The 18,130-nt window shown below is 49.6% G+C and overlaps 1 protein-coding gene across 1 annotated transcript in view; it reads right to left on the bottom strand.

Moving 5' to 3' along the window:
* GNA12 (G protein subunit alpha 12) overlaps positions 1 to 5,684 on the bottom strand; it is a 92,584-nt gene extending 86,900 nt beyond the window's left edge. Inside the window, exon 1 of the mRNA XM_042781162.1 lies at positions 5,472 to 5,684. Coding sequence (XP_042637096.1) covers positions 5,472 to 5,684 — 213 coding nt within the window. The remainder of the gene's footprint in view (positions 1 to 5,471) is intronic.
* Positions 5,685 to 18,130: the final 12,446 nt, after the last annotated feature.

Below are 18,130 nucleotides of genomic sequence, written 5' to 3'. Positions count from 1 at the left end.
GTCTGGCGTCCTGCGCGCTCCTATTGGCGCATCTCGCCCCCGGCGCGGCACCTCTCCCGCCCTCGAGGCGGGGTCGCGCCGAAGTGGGCGGGGACTCCAGGGGGCGGGCTCCTGGGCCTCTGGGGTCCAGCTCCATGCTTCTCATTGGACACCCGGGCCGAGGCTCTTTCTTACAGAATGAAAGGGAGGCAGGGTCAGCGGGGAGGTGGGGCTGCCACCCACCATTTCTTATTCTCATTGCTTGGTGGGCACGTCAGTCACTCAGAACGGGCTTGGGATTGGGGATTTCTCTGAGTGGGGCGTAACCACAAGTGCCAGGTGTACAGACAGCGTCACCCTTGGTTCCCAGCTTGGGGCTGACCAGCGGGCTGGCGTAGCGGCCTCGGACGTTGCCCAAAAGCTGGGAAATGCTCCTAAGAGGTCCAGCTGCTCCTCTTCTGTTGAGAGAGAACGCTGTTCCTAAAGCATTTTCCTTCGAGAAGCACTGGAGGGGGGAGGGGGGATGTATTTCAAACAATACACACTCAAAGTAGTTGGGCTTTCAGCCACTTTTCCTAAAAGCTGGCTAATCATAAAAATTACCCTGGAATAAAGCCTTTTAGAGAGCATCGTGATGACGGGAGCAGGGTTACTTGGACTGACTTTAAATATCCACTTGGCCACTTAACCAGTTGCACAAATTTACACAACTCCCCCCTTCCCCCCACTGCTCTTAGCTAGGGTGCCCTGGTGGTGCAACGGTCAAGTGCTTGACTGATAACCAGAAGGTTGGCGGGTCAAACTCACCCAGTGGTGCCATGGACGACAGGCCTCCTATAGGGCAGTTCTCTGTCACATGGGGCTGCTTAAGTCGGAATCAACAAGATGTGAGTCAAACCAACTAACTCAAGTGGTTGTGATGACAGAAACGGGGAACATGAATGTATAAACTACTTAGGACAGTGCCCAGCACAAAGTAAACTCTCAATAAATGTTTCCTGACCTTATTACAGATCCTTGACTACCTCAGAACGCCTGAGTCAGAGCCTCTGGGAAAGAGCAAAGGTGTCCCTTACGGTGTCCAGGGGATTGGCCAGACTTGAGAGCAACCATCTGAAAGATGACCCCATCCAAGCCCTCCTCCCCACCACGTAAGACCCAAACCCCAACCTGCTGCTGTCAAGTGGATTCCAACTCATAGCAGCCCTATAGGGACCGAGCAGAGCTGCTCAAAGGGTTTCCGAGGCTGTAGTCTGTATGGAAGCAGACTGCCACATCTGTCCCCTGTGGGGCAGCTGGTGGATTCACACCACTGACCTTTGAGTTAGTGGCCTAGTGTTTAACCACCGTACCCCAAGGCTTCTCTCCACCATGTACAGGTGGATAACATGGGACCAGCTGAGAAGCAAAACAGTTGACCCAAGGTCACAAGGTTAGAACCCAGCTTTCTTTCTTTATGTCACTGTGCTTTGAACTAGAGAGGGGTGTGCCCAGTAGAAAAGGGACAGCTGTTCATTGTCATTGAATTGACTGCGACTCATGGTGACCCTATGTGTATAGCATGGAACTGCTCCACAGGGTTTTCAAGGCTGTGACATTTTGAAAGCAGATTGAAAAAAATAAAAAAAAACACTCACCGCCGTTGAGTCAGCCCCTACTCACGGCACCTCTGGGTAATTTGAAACTTTTGGCTAGAGTTTGAGTGCCCAACTATCTGCACCCCTTAGGGCCTCCTAGGAAAGTGATTCATGGATGTAATTCTGTTAGATTCCACAAAAGGTAAGTTACAACTCATAAAAATCCAGGCTGGAAGGAGATTCCGGAAAGAATCTCCTAAGAAAACGTTTCACCTGTGCACCAAGAAGCTTACACGTGGTTTGGGAGTCAAGGTGCTGAGGTGACGGCCGAGCTGGAAGCAAACAGAATTCCTGGATTCTCTTAGGAGCCTGGCAGCCAAAGATTGAAGTCAGACACCTAAGTTTCCCAAGACTCTGAGTGTCCATGACCAAGGGCATCTGTCAGATGCTTTTAAAGCAAGAATTTGGGTCAGCGGTGAGTTGTTGACACATTAACCAGGCCTTTGTAACCTTTGAAAAATAGATTGAAAAGAAACCTTGTTCCTTTGTGAAAATGGCCTCCCACAGAAGCCAGATGCCAGTCCCCAGGAGATGTAAATGGTTAACACGCTCAGCTACTACCCAGAGCCCACAGACACCTCGGAAGACAGGCCTGGCCATCTAGTTCCAAGAGTGAGTCATTGCAAACTGTGGTCTGACACACCTAGGGCTGTCCTGAGTCAGAGTCAGCTTGATCATTGGTTTATATGGTGGCAGAAGGAAGAGGCCGTGGAGAGGCCTGAGGCAGCCACGCTTCTTAGACCAAAAACAGACATTCTGAACCAGCTAAAGAGGGGACCAGACCGAGCCCTTCATTCAGGTAAAATAAACTATGAAAAGGTGATTTGCAAAGCAGCTTCAGCAAGTACCTCCGACGACACTTACAAATAAGTCGATATCTTTACACATAGCCCTGTGCCTGTGTTTACACAGTCATTAAAGATTTTAAAGCATTGCCTACATTTTCCTGTGACACCTCACTGCATGCTAGCATAGAAACTATACGCATTATAGGAGCTCTGGTGGCGTAGTGCCTAAGGTATTTGACTGCTAACCAGAAGGCTGGCGGTTCAAACCCACGAGCCATTCCTTGGAAAGAAGGTTAAGCAATCTACTTCTGCAGTGATACTGCCTCGGAAGCCCAAGGAGGGGTGGCTATGAGTCAGATCCAACTCGAAGGCAGTGGGTTTTTTAGGGGTACTTGATGTGGGGACTGAACATGGTCTCAGGACAGATCCTTCACCTTTGTCTAGGCGCTGAGCTACTTGAAAGAAATAAGCTTATCTGTGTCCCCAATAATAACCTCTTAATCATTCCTTAGGAGCTCTGGTAGCATAGTGCCTAAGGCACTTGAATGCTAACCAGAAGGTTGGTGGTTCAAACCCACCAGCCACTCCTTGGAAAGAAGATGGGGCAATCTACTTCCGTAGTGATACTGCCTCAGAAACCCAAGGAGGGGTCACTATGAGTCGGGGCCGACTCGACGGCACATAACAGCAACAACAACAATCATTCCTTACCTTTGTGTGGTGTTTTCAAGGTGCTTCCACATACCTGATCCCATTGTCCTCTCAACACTGCTGCAGGGAGGCAGGTCAGAGATTACTAAAATGGAAGAAGTGGTGGCCTAGAGAGTGAGTACCCCTTGCCCGCAGAAGCAGAGTTAGGAAATTGCAGAATCTGGACCAAACACTGGGAGGGCCCGGCCCAGTGTGTTTTCTCCACATAGTGTGGACCAGTGGAAAGTACGAGAGTTTTGAGGCCTGGCTCCACCACCTGCTAGCTGTGTGACTTTGAGCAAGTCACTTAACCTCTCTGAGATTTAGTTGTTTTAGCTGTAAAACCAAGATGAAAAAAATTAGGCTGTGATAAGTATTAAATAATTGAATGTATCCAACCTACTACGCAATCTTGTTGTTGTGAATTGCCACCGAGTCGGCTCTGGCTTGTGACGACCCCGTGTACAACAGAACAAAACATTGTGTGGTCCTGCCCCATGCTCACAGTCCTTGGCATGTTTGATTCCACTGTTGTGGCCACTGTGTGTTTTGAGTGTCTTCAGCCTCGGGGACTCACCTGCCAGCACTTTATCAGACACTGTTCTGTTGTGGCCCTCAACGTGCTCATTGGCTGTTTTTTTTTTTTTTAATTGTGATTTGGGTAAAGATTTACAGAGCAAATTCACTTTCCATACAGCAGTTCACATATACTTTGTCTCATGTCATTGATCACAGTTTACCACAATGCAACAGCTCCCCTCCCACTTGCTCCCCATAGTTACCTCTTCCCAGTGTCCATCCCTCCACACACTCCTGCCCCCTGAGCTGTCTCCCTGTGCATAAGCAGCCCTTCTTTCTCCCATGATTGTTCTCTCCAAGGAGTGTATCTACTTGAGGTAAATGTTCAACTTATATGCCTGTATTTTGTTTGGCTGAAAACCACAGGTGTGGGTTCAATTTCAGACCTGAAGGGCAGCTAGGGGCCATAGTCTCAGCGGTTCCACCAGGCTCTATTGGACCAGCAAACCTGGTCCCCACATTTTTTTTTTCTCCAAATGATTTTGAGTTTTGTTCCACATCCTTCTCCCTCTCTATCAAGGATCTCCTACATAGATGCCCTTCCAAGTGGATGACAGTGGTAGCCGGGCACCATCTAGTTCTTCTGGTCTCATAGTTGTATAGGCTGCAGATCGGATGAGGTACCAGTCGCTAGGACTAATTGTTTCCATAAATTTTGGTTTTCTTCATTCTTCTTTGCTCTGGATGAGGAGAGACTCATCGTTGCATCTAGATGGCAGCTTGCTAGCTTTTAAGATCCCAGTCGCTACTCGTCATTGGCTGGTTTTCCAAAGGCGATCACCAGGCCTTCCTTCCTACTCTCTCTCAGTCTGGAAGCTCTGCTGGAATATGCCCACTGCGGGTGGCCCTGCTGGGATTGGAAACATTGTTGGCATCGTTTCCAGCCTCACAGCAACATGCCATCCACGACAGAGTGGCAGAGGTGCTGCACCACATGAAAGGCACTCGGTAAATCGTTACCTTGTGCTCATCACAGTCACAGACCTTCGGGAACCAGGCACTGCAAATTCAGGTCTGAAAAAAGTACCTTGAATCCAACACCGAGAGACAAAAACGTGGCAAATATGAATGAAAGGATGAGCGACAGTAAAGATGGAGGCAGGGTCTCTGGTGCATTTAACCAGAGCTTCAGGGGGTTGGAGAGAACGCAGAAGAGGCAATGTGTGAGAAGGCAACAGCGAGAAGTTTAAACTGATGTAGGACATGAAATGCCTAGGCTGATGCATAAAATGACGTCCAGGCCAAGATACACCCCAGGGAGACTGAAGGGTATCAAAGACAGAAGGGGCGAGGAACCAGCAACGGCTACAGTTGCTACAGGAGTCGCTACGTGTCAGGCACTGTTCTAAGCACTTTGACTATCCTAACTCCAAGGAACCTCACAAACTCACAGGTGCTGCCTCAGCCTCTAAAGCGGACACCAGGTGAAGCGACGTTAAAGACACTAAGAGAAAATAACCATTAGAGCAGATTTGTCAACAAAATAGCTTTCAGAAAATGGGGAAAATAAAGACATTCTGAGCAAATAAACACACGGGCTTATTTTCCACTGATGGTCCACTTTGGGAAGAAGGACGGCTGTGCTGGTTGATGCTGTGAGGCAGCTGGGTCGTGAGGCCCAGGGATCTAGCAGTTCTGATGCAGTCGCCCGTGGAGAGGTCGGATACAATGCCATCGGCTCCACGAGGAGACCTGCTATGAGCAGCCAATCAGGGAAAGGGCGTTTCCTGGGGGGGGGGGAACCTGCTATGAGCAGCCAATCAGGGAAAGGGCGTTTCCTCGGGGGGGGGGAACCTGCTATGAGCAGCCAATCAGGGAAAGGGCGTTTCCTCAGGGGTGTGGCCAGCTTCCCGTCTATATGGAGAGGCTCTGGGAAAGCTCTCAGGCTCTCTGCTGCGTCTGCCTTGCCGTCATGTGACGTCCAGTCCTTGCACTCGAAGCAGCGGCTGTCGTGTTGCCTGCCAGCCTTGGGGTTGTTGCCATTACAGCCTGTGAGCGAGCAGCCCGCCATCTTACCCACCGATCTGGGATCCGTCAGTCTCCAAAGCCAGCAGCCTGCTGTATCAGCCCCTGCAGCTATGCGAGTCAAGAGAAGACTCCAGCTTGACGGCTGACCCACGGACTTGGGACTTGTCAGCTTCTACAACTGCAGGAGCCACTTACTTGAGATAAATTTTCTCTCTCTCTCTTCATAAATATATATATATATATATATATACACACACACACACACATATATATATGTGCATATACACATATATGTACACAGACACACACACATATATACAAAAAAAACCCAAACTCACTGCTATCAAGTCAATGCCAATTCATAGTGACCCCCATTGGGTTTACGAGGTGGTAAATCTTTACAGAAGTAGATTGCCCCATCTTCATAGCAGGGGGTGGCTAATGGTTAGCAGTCAGATGCCTTAGGCACTGCACCACCAGGGATACACACACACACACACACATATATACACACACATACATACCAAAAAAACAAAACTCACTGCTGTCGAGTCGGATCTGACTCATAGCAACCCTTCCTTGGGTTTCTGAAGCAGTATCACTATGGAAGTAGATTGCCCAACCTTCCTTCTGAGGAGTGGCTAGTGGGTTTGAACCACTAGCCTTCTGGTTAGCAGTCAAGTGCCTTAGGAAGTACGCCACCAGAGCTCCCATATGTGTGTGTGTGTATATATATATATATATATATATATAATATACACATACACACACACACACACAAACTTCACTGGTTTTGCTTCTCTAGAGAACCCAGCCTAAGACAGGAAGTAGTCTCAAAAGGAAGATCTGACACACAAAAAGGAATGGTGGACATTTTGTGAACATACAGATAATTCTTCAGGCGCTCTGGTGGTACAGTGTGTAAGGCATTTGACCACCAACCGGAAGATTGGCAGTTCAAACCCACTAGTAGCTCCACAGGACAAAGATGAAGCAATCTACCTCCGTAAAGATTTATGGCCTTGGAAACCCAATGGGAGTCACTATGAGTTGGAATTGACTTGATGACAGTTTTCTTTTCCCCCCTGAATAGGTAATTCTTAATATTGACTATGTTGTTGTTGTTGTGTGCCATCGAGTTGGATCCGACTCATAGCCACCCCTCCTTGGGTTTCCGAGGCAGTAGATTGCCCCATCTTCCTTCCGAGGAGTGGCTGGTGGGTTTGAACCACCAGCCATATTGACTATATTAATATAGTAATTTTAACTATCAGTTAAAAGAGAACTAAAATACTAGATACTGGGAGCATATATAAAGAGCCCACGGGCAACACAAACTGTTAAGCACCTGACTACTAACCAAAGGGTTGTGGTTTGAACCCAGCCAGGGGTGCCTTGAAAGGAAGGCCTGCCCACCTGCTTCTGAAAGGCTGCAGCCTTGAGAACGTTACGGAGCAGTTTTACTCAGACACACATGGGGCTGCCATGATGGAGAATTTCCTTCAGTGGCCGGACATCTATGGAGGGAAGGGAGCAGTCATACTTCAAGTGTTCTAAAGTCCTCAAATTGTTTGGGAGGAGAATAAATATTTTGATTAATGTTAAACTTTGTTTGGTTAAATATTCATGCTAAAGTTTTCTGGGGTAAACACAAAAAGAAGAGGAGTAAAGTGTGTAAATTCCATCCTAGCAGAGGGGGTAAAATGGAATGAAGGGGGAAAGAAACCAATTCATACAAAAGACTGCAAGAAATGAAGAAAAAAGAAACAAGAAATAACATAACAAGGTAGGAAAAAATCCAAATACATGACTCATCAAAATAAGTGGAAATAGGTAAGCTAGTGAAAAGACAACTAGCTCAAGGTGCATACAATGCGAGGACAGCTAGAAGTATCCATATGTACATGTGAACACATGTGCACATAGGTACACATATTCATTGAAGATACCACCACAGACATTCCTCACACATAACCAAACACTTTCTGAAATCTGTTTTCTTAGGTCCATAATCTCAGGGAAAACTCGGTCAGTTGACATAAAATAGGTCACAAAGTCCATGTTCTGCATGCTACTGCGGTGAGTGGTATCTGGGGTCTTAAAAGCTTGCAAGGGGCCATCTAAGGTAAAACTATTGATCATTACTTGTCAGGAGTGAAAGAGAAAGAAAGTAACCAAAATGCCAGAGAGGAAGCAAGTCTCCAAGGCTGCAAGCCTGCATGGGCCACGACCTCAGCTCCTGAGACCAGAAGAACTAGATGGTGCCTGACTCCTAGCACTGACTGATCCAACCAACACACAACAGATGATCACAGTTAGAATGGGAGAAAAACGCAGAACAAAACTGAAACTCTTAAAAACGGCCAGACCAGCTGGACCTCGAGACCAGAGTACTCCCCAAGACGATCACCCTTGAAATGCTATTTTAACCTTGAACCAAAACTATTCCCCGAGATCACCTTTACCTTGAAAAGCAGAGTGACACACAAAATAAAGATTATTTCCCATTATATTGGTGCTTTACTTCTCTGGTAGCATAGTGCCTAAGGCACTTGACTGCTAACCAGCTGGCAGTTCAAACCCACCAGCCACTCCTCGGAAGGAAGGTTGGGCAACCCTACTTCCATAGTGATACTGCCTTGGAAACCCAAGGAGGGGTTGCTATGAGTCGGGACCGACTCAACGGCAAATAACAACAACAACAACTACTACTAAAAAAAAGAAATCTGTAGAAGTTCCAAGGTTAACATTTAATCCGAAGCAAAGAGGAGAAGATAAAGGGAAACCAGAGTGCAGGAAATAGCATAACCAGAATCAATTAATGAGAACGTTGACATGTGGAAATATTCACATGTGAATGTGAAAAATGTAGCAAATACCATTGATCAATTTGTGTGGAAATTGTGAGAGGGGAACCTAATGTGCTATGTAAACTTCCACCAAAAATACAATGAAAAAGAAATTTTTTTTTAAAGACAACTAGTTAATTGGGCAATTCTACTTCCATAGTGATACTGCCTCGGAAACCCAAGGAGGGGTCGCTATGAGTCAGGGCTGACTCCACAGCAAACAACAACAACAAAGTTAAAAGACTGTCAGGTTTGATCAAATAAAACAAGTCTGGTTATCTACTGCGTGTATAAGACACACCTAACACCCAGAAAAGACTAAAGCAAAATGAATAAAGATCGGCCAGGCAAACTCTAACCCCAAGAGGGCTGGCGTACCCCAATGTCCAGGACACAGAGCAGACTTGAGGCCGAAAGCACTGCCAGAGAAAAAGAGGGTCATTTTACACAATAACCAGCAACCAGTTGCTGCCAAGTCAATTCCGAATCATGTTGACGCTACGGGAGTCAGAGTGGAACTACGCCCCACAGAGCTCACAATGCCTGACTTTTCATAAGTAGATCACCAGGCCTTTCTTTGCAGGTACCTCTAGGTGGATTCCAACTTTGTTTTTGGTTAGCGTCTGAGTGTGTCCACTATTCATACCACCCAGAGACTCTGTTTTATATAACAGAAGACTAAGTACATTAGCAAGATACAATAACTTTGTATGTACCTAATAACATAGCCACAAATGTCTAAGTTAAAAAATGTCCAGAACCTTGAGAAGAAACTGAAGAATCTACCATTATTGCTGGAGTGTGAGGGAGGGATAGGTTAAACCTATCTTTTCTGGCAATTAATAGTGTAAGCAGATACAAAATATGATTGTAGTCTGTTACACTAGTGGTCCCCAGTGAACATGCCCCCTGGTATTTATGCCCTATGTAACCTCTCCTGTTAGATCTGGGAGCGGTTCTAACAGAGTGTAGCATCCATGATATTCTGCTAGTTCCGTGTCTGTTGTGTTAGCTGTCCTTCAGTAGAGTCTGACTCGCAGTGATCCGACGTGTTCAGAGTATTACTGCTCCACAGGCTTTCAAAGGCTGGGACGTTCAGAAGCAGAAGTGCAGCTACCCTGCGGGAGAGGCCATGTGGGAAGGGACAAGCCCTGAGACTGCTTGGAGAGTGAGCGCCCCTGCATCCCGGCATCCCGGCTCCATGGCTGTCACTCTCTTTTATAAGACACCGTTCAGAAGGGGTTGGGATTAAGAGGCACCCTACTCTGTATGATGAAGCCCTGCATTTGTGTGAGTCACCTGTGGCTGTGTAACAAGTTTAAAGGCTTAAAACAACACACATCCATCACCTCACCGTTTCTGTGAACCCAGGCTCCGTTTAGTCAGGTTCTCTGCAAGGCTGCTATCAAAACGTTGGTCAGGCATCTTCTGTGAAGTTTGGCGGGGGAAAGACCTGCTTCCGAGCCCATGTGTTGTTGACAGCATTCAGTTCCTTGGATTGTTGGACTGGGGGCCTCAGTTTCTTGTTGATTGGAGGCCACCCTCAGTCCCTTGCCATGTGGCCCTGTCCATACCATGGATGATGGTTCACAACATGGTGACCAGCTTCCTCCAAGCCATCAGGAGAAGAGTCTCAGAAAGACAGACAGACACTACACTCTTATGTAACATAATCACACACATGTCATCATGTCCATCCCTTTACTGTGTACTGTTGGCTAGAGTCAAATCACAGGTCCAGCCCATACTCAAACGATGAGATCATTCAAGGGTATGAACACCAGCAGGTGGGGGGCATGTGGCCATTTTAAAGTCTATCTTCCGAGATGTGTTAGTTACATGAGTTGATATATCTTTTTTTTTTTTTTGTCACTTGGGCCAGACTTCTTTTTCTCTTTCTTACACGTGAAAGTGTCCTTTCCCTTGCACATGAGATAGTCATACACATTTTTAAGATAATGGAGGTGTTGGTGAAATGTGGAGAGCCACTGTGGCTACACACCCCCACCTCCAGGACACGCGTTCCCTCTCACCTGTTGGGTAGGGCTACTTCCCTGAAGATATTTGAGACATATATCTCATGTCCCGTGGCTCATAGTGTTTAGGGAGAACCTTGTGATGCTAAGACCAAAGAGTGGGGCTCCTCTACTTGATCTTGCCCTTGTGCAGCCCTTGTGAACTGGCTTGGTGTTTCCTGAACATCCCTGAAGAGCACCCCTAGGCCCCAGTCTGCTCCTCATAGGTAATGCCACAGAAGGTTCCATGGAGGGGTACTAAGAATGAAATTATAGCACTCGCCAAGCTGTGATGCTTGAACCTTGGTTGGCATCTGAGAAAGAAAGTCACCCAGCTGCTCTAACCTCCTGATTGGTTCCTCAACTTGCTGACAGTTCCCACAGGATGTAAGTAGAACCTAGGTTCAGACAGGGGAGTGCCTCAGAATATGAGGCCTGGGTCACAGACTCACTCTTCCTTAAAAATATGCTGATGTGGGTGAGATGAACAGCCAGAAAAACAACTGACTCTCTATTCCAAACCATGGTTGCCAGAACTGGACGGTCCTCTTGTCCACTTCTAGGAGAAATAACAAAAAGCAATCTCAAGAGAGGGCTCTATGGCAATGTTCTTGAGGACCTTGGGGACTATGTCTACATGCCATTCAGCCAGCCAGTCAGCCAGCTCTCCACCCACCCATCCATCCATCCATCCACCCACCCCTCCACCCTCCCATCCTTCCATCTATCCATTCATCCACCCACTCCCTACCCCTCCACCCCTCCACCCTTCTACCCCTCCATCCTTCCATCCATCCACCCATCCACCCCTCCACCTCTCCACCCCTCCATCTTTCCATCCATCCACCCCTCCACCCCTCCATCTTTCCATCCATCCACCCCTCCACCCCTCCATCTTTCCATCCATCCACCCCTCCACCCCTCCATCTTTCCATCCATCCACCCATCCACCCCGCCATCCTTCCATCCATCCATCCCCATCTACCGTCCAACCATCTTCCCTCTCTCCCTTCCTGCGTTCCTTCCATCCTTCCTTCTTTCCATCTATCATTCCATCCTTCCATCCATTCTTCTATCCATCTATCCAGCAAACAGTGATTGAGTTCGTACAATGTGCAGGCACAGGGGCTACAGCCATACATAAGATAGACATGGACCTTGCCCTCATGGACTTGGCTGTGAACATTGAACATAATTGCACAAGGAATTTTAGGTATGATTCATGCTAGGGATGAAGAGTATGGGCATGATGAGAGAAGGTAATGGGGAGTAGGCCTAGTTGTGTGGGGTGGGGTGAGTTTGGGGTCACAAGAGGTCGAGGCAGGAAGGATTTCTTTTCAGAGTCAAGGTTGGTAGGCGGGCTTGCGGGGAGGCTGGGGGAAGAGGAAGGGGTGATGGCTGTATTCTTAGTCATGGGTAGTGGTTGGGCTGGGAGAGACATGGGATGGTGTGGAGTGAGCCCAGGCTGCCAGGTGGAGCTAGAGGAGCTGGTTGCATCATTTTCTTGGTGTAAGATTTTGGGCATAAGATATCACATTGCTGAGTGTCAGTATTACCACTTATAATATGAAAATAATAATAATAAATGTAATAATTCATGCTTATCGAGAGCTTACTCTGTGCCCGCCATTCTTGCTAGGATTTTACATGGATTATCTCGTTGAATCTTAATTGTGGCCCTGTTGTAAATCTCTGGGTGGCACAATCGTTCGTGCTTGGCTACTAATCGGAAGGTTGATGGTTTGAACCCATCCAGTGGCCCCATGAACAACAGGCCTGGTGATCCGCTTCCGTGGAGACTGCGGCCAAGGGAACTGTGTGGAGCTGTCCTCCTCAGTGACAATGGGTTTGCTCTCTGGGGTTGGCATTATTGTAGGTACTGGGAAAGGGTGGCCCCGTGAGGCTCTGTAATCCGCTCAAGGCTACATAGCTCCAGGAGCATGGAGTCAGGATTCAAATCCAGACACATCACCCCCAGAGCCCATGCTCTTAATTGTTGGATCCACTGCATTGTAACAAACAGCCCCAGACTCTTGGGGGGCCCAAATGGCAAAGGCTTACTTCTGGCTCCCACCTCAAGTCTATCATGGGTTGCCTGGGGTCTCTCTGATGTCACCTGTCTCTAGGGTCCAGGCGGACCAAGCAGCTGCCATTTTGATCATTGTTGGTCATTGTATAGAGGGTGAGCAGTGAGCCCTGGAGGGTCATATGCCAACAATTGAGTGGAAATGATGTGTCGATGCTGCCCACAGCTCCCTGGTCTACCCACCCACCCACGAAGGGGCCAGGAAGTGCCATTCTATCAAAGGCCCCAAAGACAGAGCCAAAATATTTGGTGAATGATGTTAATAACAGCCACAGTGTTATTGGAAAGATTGGAGATAACGGTAAACACCCGGGGTACAACGTGTATTCCTGGTACACCCTGGCTCACCACTTCCCGGTTATGGTGAGTCTTGAACAGTTTACTTACTGGTGCCTCAGTTTCCTACTCTGCAAAACGGAGGTCAAATTACCGAGCCTGCCGCACAGAGCACTGGGGGTGATTCAGTGGACTGAGACACGTGAGAAACAGAACAGTGCCTGGCACAAGGGGGGTGCTGTGTGAGGGCTCACCCTGGTTTTCGTCAGCGCCATGGGCACGTCTCACTCCTTGGCTGTCTCATCCTATTCCAGCCATCGGGAAATTACACCTAACCTCCTGCGGGTTCCAGCCCCATCTCCGTCTGGCAGTGTGTCGTACTGTGCTGGCTGATGTTGCTATGAAGCTGGAAGCCATGGCCCTGGTACTTCAAATGCCAGCATGGTCACTCGTGGTGGACAGGCTTCACTGGAGCTTCCAGACTAACAGTGGGAAGAAAGGCCTGGCAGTCTTGATATATAAATTGGCCAGTGAAGATCCTGTGGGTCATAGCAGAACTTGGTCCACCTGCTCGCTGCTGACATGGCCTCAGGAGGGGTCACTTGCTGACCTCATGGTGGGTGCAGTAGCGGCCAGTGAGGGTGACCAGCCATGAGATGGTCTGGCACAAACTGCGATACTGGGCCCAAGCGTACTGGCCATCAGGAGGGTAACACAGGGCCAGGTGACATTCACTCTCTTATCCATGGAATCGCTATGAGCTGGAGTCACCTCGATGCTATCTACCTACCTATATACTTAGTCTGTACATTTGCACGTATGTACCTACCTACCTACCTACCCTGCAGGGTTCTCTCCTGTAGAAGACCCCGGGAGTGCCCTTTGACCTCCTTACACCAAGGGGACAAGAGCAGTGTCTGAATGGAAGCCCTCTCCAGACCCTCTTGCACCCCCTCCTGGTGGCTTTACCAGGGGCCAAAGCTCTCCTAGTGCAGGGGGTTTAACAGTCAGTGGTCTCAGGGCCTGCCCCCAGGAAGGAGGATGGTGGGAGTTGGAAGGGACCCAAGGGGCCCAGTGTGCACGGGAGCCCTGGAGCCTGAGAAGTTGGCTCTGTTTGCTGCCTGTGGCCTTGTGAGCAAGGAGTTCCACCAGGACTGGCTACATAATCTCATCAGGACAAAGTGAAAGTACACGGCCCCGTGACTACTGATCGGAGTCCTCGGGAGGTGGAGATGGGTAAGCGCTTGACTGAGAGCTGAAAAGTCGCAGGTTTGAGTCCACCCAGAGACGACTCTGGCAAAGCAGAGGTCAACGACAAAGAGGAGGACCCTCAACGAGGTGGGTTGACACAGTGGCTGCAGCAATGGGCTCCAACACGCCTGCTGCTGCGAGGACAGTGCCGGCCCAGGCAACCTCTCGCCCTGTTCTACGTGGGGCTGCTGTCGGTCGGAACCGGTGCGACCGCACCTGACATCAAAAGAGCAGAGGTGTAGCCACGGAAAATGGAACCCATGGCCAGCACTGGAATCGCGCCCCTGTCAGACACCGGACACCCATCTTGTGGACTACTTCACCATCATGTCAGCTCAAAACCACACGCCAAGTGCGTCCATCTTTCACTTCCCACACTCGGGCACTCCACGGACATGACAACAGCCCCTTCCTTGCCTTCACGGATGACAATTTCTCTATGACAGGCTCCAAGTCCCTGTTTTCAATTACTTCTCTTTCTATTCCCAGCAAAGCAAGATCACCACCCATGCACCCTGACCCAGGGAGGCCCTCAGACACAGAGGTGTTAAGTTTTAACTCGCTGCGTGCTCTCCCACCAAAAAAGGCCTGCCCGTCTGCTTCTGCAAACTCAGCCGTTGTAAACCCTACAGAGCGGAGCACAGCTCACCAGGGCAACACACGGGCCACCGTGAGCAGAACTGTCTCCATGGCAACTGGTGGTTAAAGGGTTAGTCAGATGGTTACGGCAGAGCGTTCAACTCTGTGTGCAGCCCTTCTGAGCACGGGGTTCTGTGTGAGGTCACCCCAACTCTCCTGACAGCATGGCTACCGGCGACTCCTCTAGGGCAGGTGGGACAGCCGTGGCCGAGGCCTCTAGTGCCAGCCCTGGGGACGGACACACAGCTGTCCCGGAATAGTCTGAGCTCTTGGGGACCACCCAGAAAACGGTTTCCTCTCTGGTGACTCACCCCCCTCGACTCTGCTCTTTCCCAAACTGGTCTCCTGTCCCTGAGCTCCAGCTTGGGCAGACTCGGTCACTTCCTGGGCACTCTGGGGCCACAAAAAAGCCTGCTGTGGTTGAGGACAAAAGTCCAACCTCAAACCCGACTTCACACTCATCTCCCCTGCCCTCCCGCTGGGCCGGCCAGGCCCTGACCTCAGAGACCTGCAGGGGTGGGGGCTGCTTCCTGCCCTGTTCCCCCCTCTCTACTTTAGGGGTCAGGGTTGTTGTTGTTTGCCGTTGAGTCGGCCGCGACTCATAGCGACCCCTCCTTGGGTTTCCGAGGCAGCATCACTACAGAAGTAGGATTGCCCAACCTTCCTTCTGAGGGGTGGCTGGTGGGTTTGAACTGGGTCAGGAGGAGGGGAAAAAGGAAGGGAGGAGGGGAAGGGGCAGGTTGAGGAAGAAGAGGGGGAGGGGGGGAGAAAAAGGGAGAGGAGGAGGAAGAAGAAGAAGGAAGAAAACAGGCTCTCAATTAACCTGAGCCTCTGAAGCCTGCCTTTGACTGTAACGAGTCCTGAGTGATGCAAACGGTGAGCATACTGAGCTGCTAACGGAGAGGTCAGTGGTTTGAGTCTACGCACAGATGCCTGGGAAGAAAGGATTCTAGGATCTTGCAGGAACCAGACCAAAAACCAAACCCACTGCTGTCGAGTCAATTTCAACTCATAGTGAGTCTGGAGGACAGAGCAGCACTGCCCCAGAGGGTTTCCAAGGCTGTGATTTTTATGGAAGCCACTGGCACATCTTTCTTCCTCCCAGGAGCTGGCGGGTTCCAGTCAGCCCAGCTATTAACCTCTGTGCCTCTGCAGGGTTGTGACCAGAAGTTCCCACCTGCAACCACAAGGTGGCACTCGTGCCACACCAGGGAACCAGGGGTCATGTCTGCGGAAATTCAGCTGAGACACTGGCAATCTCCTCTGACAGCCACAGGTGAGTTCTCCGGCCTCCCTTTGTCGTCATTAGCACCTGGAGTTCCTGTTAACAGAGCTAGACAGGTGTGACCAGATTGGGGGCCCAGGGGCTCCATCCTCAGCTGTGGGGAGCTGTAGGTAAGAAACAGGAGGGAGACGCTGGGGGTGAGTTCCTCAGCCCTGCGGGGTCCATCTGCCCACCAGCTCACCCTTGCTGTCCAGGGAAGGCTGGCTGGGCAGGCCATTCTTCAGTGTCACCACCAGACATCGCCTTCCCAGGCTGCCCACTCCGGCAGGACCCCTCAGCTGGCCCAGAGAAGCCAGCCCGGCTCCCACCACAGCTCTAAGGGAATCGGTCCTGTTTTCTCGGCCAGGATCACAGTTCGTGGTGCCTGCTCCAAGTCCAGAGTTCTCCTTTGTCGTGAGCTGCGTCCCTGAAAAAGTTATGTTGAAATTCTAACCCTGTACATGTGAACATGACCTTGTCCAGAAGCAGGGTCTTTGAAGACGTTATCCGTTAGTCAACATGAGGTCATACTGCGGGAAGCTTGATACCATCTGAGTTGCTATTAGTGGCCGTGAGTCAACTTACACTCACACTGACCCCATGTGTGCAGCATAGGAGTGCTCCAAAGGTTTCCAAGACTGGGAACTCTCAGAAGCCAATTTCCAGGCCTTTGCAGACTCCCAAGTCCCCACCTGGAGGAGGGCTGGACAGCTTCAGACACAGCCCCCGTGGGGTTGCTGGGGTAGCTGCCATCTGACTCAGATGATTAGCCTGGGTGGCTCCTGGACTGAGCCTGGTGACTCTCAGCCTCTCACCCTCCATCTGTGGTATGACAGGGCTGAGAGCAGCCCCTGGGACTGGATCAGGCAATACCAGCAGAATTCTTAGCACACTGCCCTAGAAACATCATGCAAGCCACATGTGTAGCCAACAGACAATGTGAAAGCTTCTAATTGCTGCACAATAGTTAGCAAGCTTGGCTGCTAATCAAAAGGTTGGTGGTTCAAGTCTACCCAGAGGCAAAAGTCTTTTATAGAAAATGTGTCCAAGGAAGCCAACTTACGACTTGTCAAAAAGCACCCGGGCAGGTGTCATCATGAAATAGAGCTCTTATTTCCATTCTTCAGGAAAAGAAACCCATACATTCGTGTGCAGTCAGAGGACAATGTTCGTGTGATGCCAGATGCAGTTTTGGATGCCATGGTAACAGCATACGTTGGACCAGACTGTCTCACCTTGCGCACAATTTCTGAAACAAACAAACAATTGCCTTCTGAGCTGCCCATGCTTCAGGCCTGTTCTCACTCTTCCCGGAATGTTTCCCTGCTCCGCTGTCTGTCAGGCTCCTTTTATCCTTCTATACCTAGCTCAAATGTCCCCTCCTTCCCATGGGCACTTGCTTGCTGACTTCCTCACCCCATTCTCAGGCATCCAGGACACATGGTGTGTGCTTTTATCTGAGAGCTGACTTTGTTCCTGCATGAATAAGAGGCTCACCTGTCTGTCTTGTGAGTCTTGGATACCTGGGGTCTGTTTTCTCATTGCTGATGTGAGGTCTGGCACTGTGAGCTTCTCGGGCAATGTCAAGGGATTGAATGGAAAGATATGTCAGCAAGAGACTGTTGGGAGAGGCTAATCCTTCAAGTGACCTGCTCTATCCTTTGAGAGGCCAATCTGGAGTGGAACTTTGGAGAAAAGCCAGGACTTTCTTCCTACAAAGCTAATCACACCTGGTCTCGGCACAGTGAACCCTCCCACTCAGCGTGTCTGTGCTCTGACGGAACTGGCTATGTCATGGCATGAGGTCCATGATATTATTGTTCAAAATGATTCACCTCCCTGCCCCTTGACTTTGGGCTCTCCTGAGACTTGCTTTGGCTAGTGGACTATGAGCAATGTCATGGGGGCAGAGGTTTGAAACGATGGGGTTGGACTTGTCCTCCTGTCCTCTTGCTTTTCACCATGAGAAGAACATCTCATGGTGGGCTACAGCAGTGTTGGTTACTTTTTATTTCTACCCAACCTGCAGTTGGAGCCAAGTCCAGGAAGCCCAGCGTGGGTTGACAGGATGCAATATATGCTTGTTGTTTAATACCGCTGAGAGTTTTG

The sequence above is a fragment of the Orycteropus afer genome, unplaced genomic scaffold (genome assembly GCF_000298275.1).
Source record: "Orycteropus afer afer isolate SDZICR_OR568_19922 unplaced genomic scaffold, OryAfe1.0 scaffold00006, whole genome shotgun sequence".
NCBI lineage: Eukaryota > Metazoa > Chordata > Mammalia > Tubulidentata > Orycteropodidae > Orycteropus > Orycteropus afer.
The sequence above is the reverse complement of the archived record's forward strand: the minus strand, read 5'-3'. Positions and strand labels throughout refer to the sequence as shown.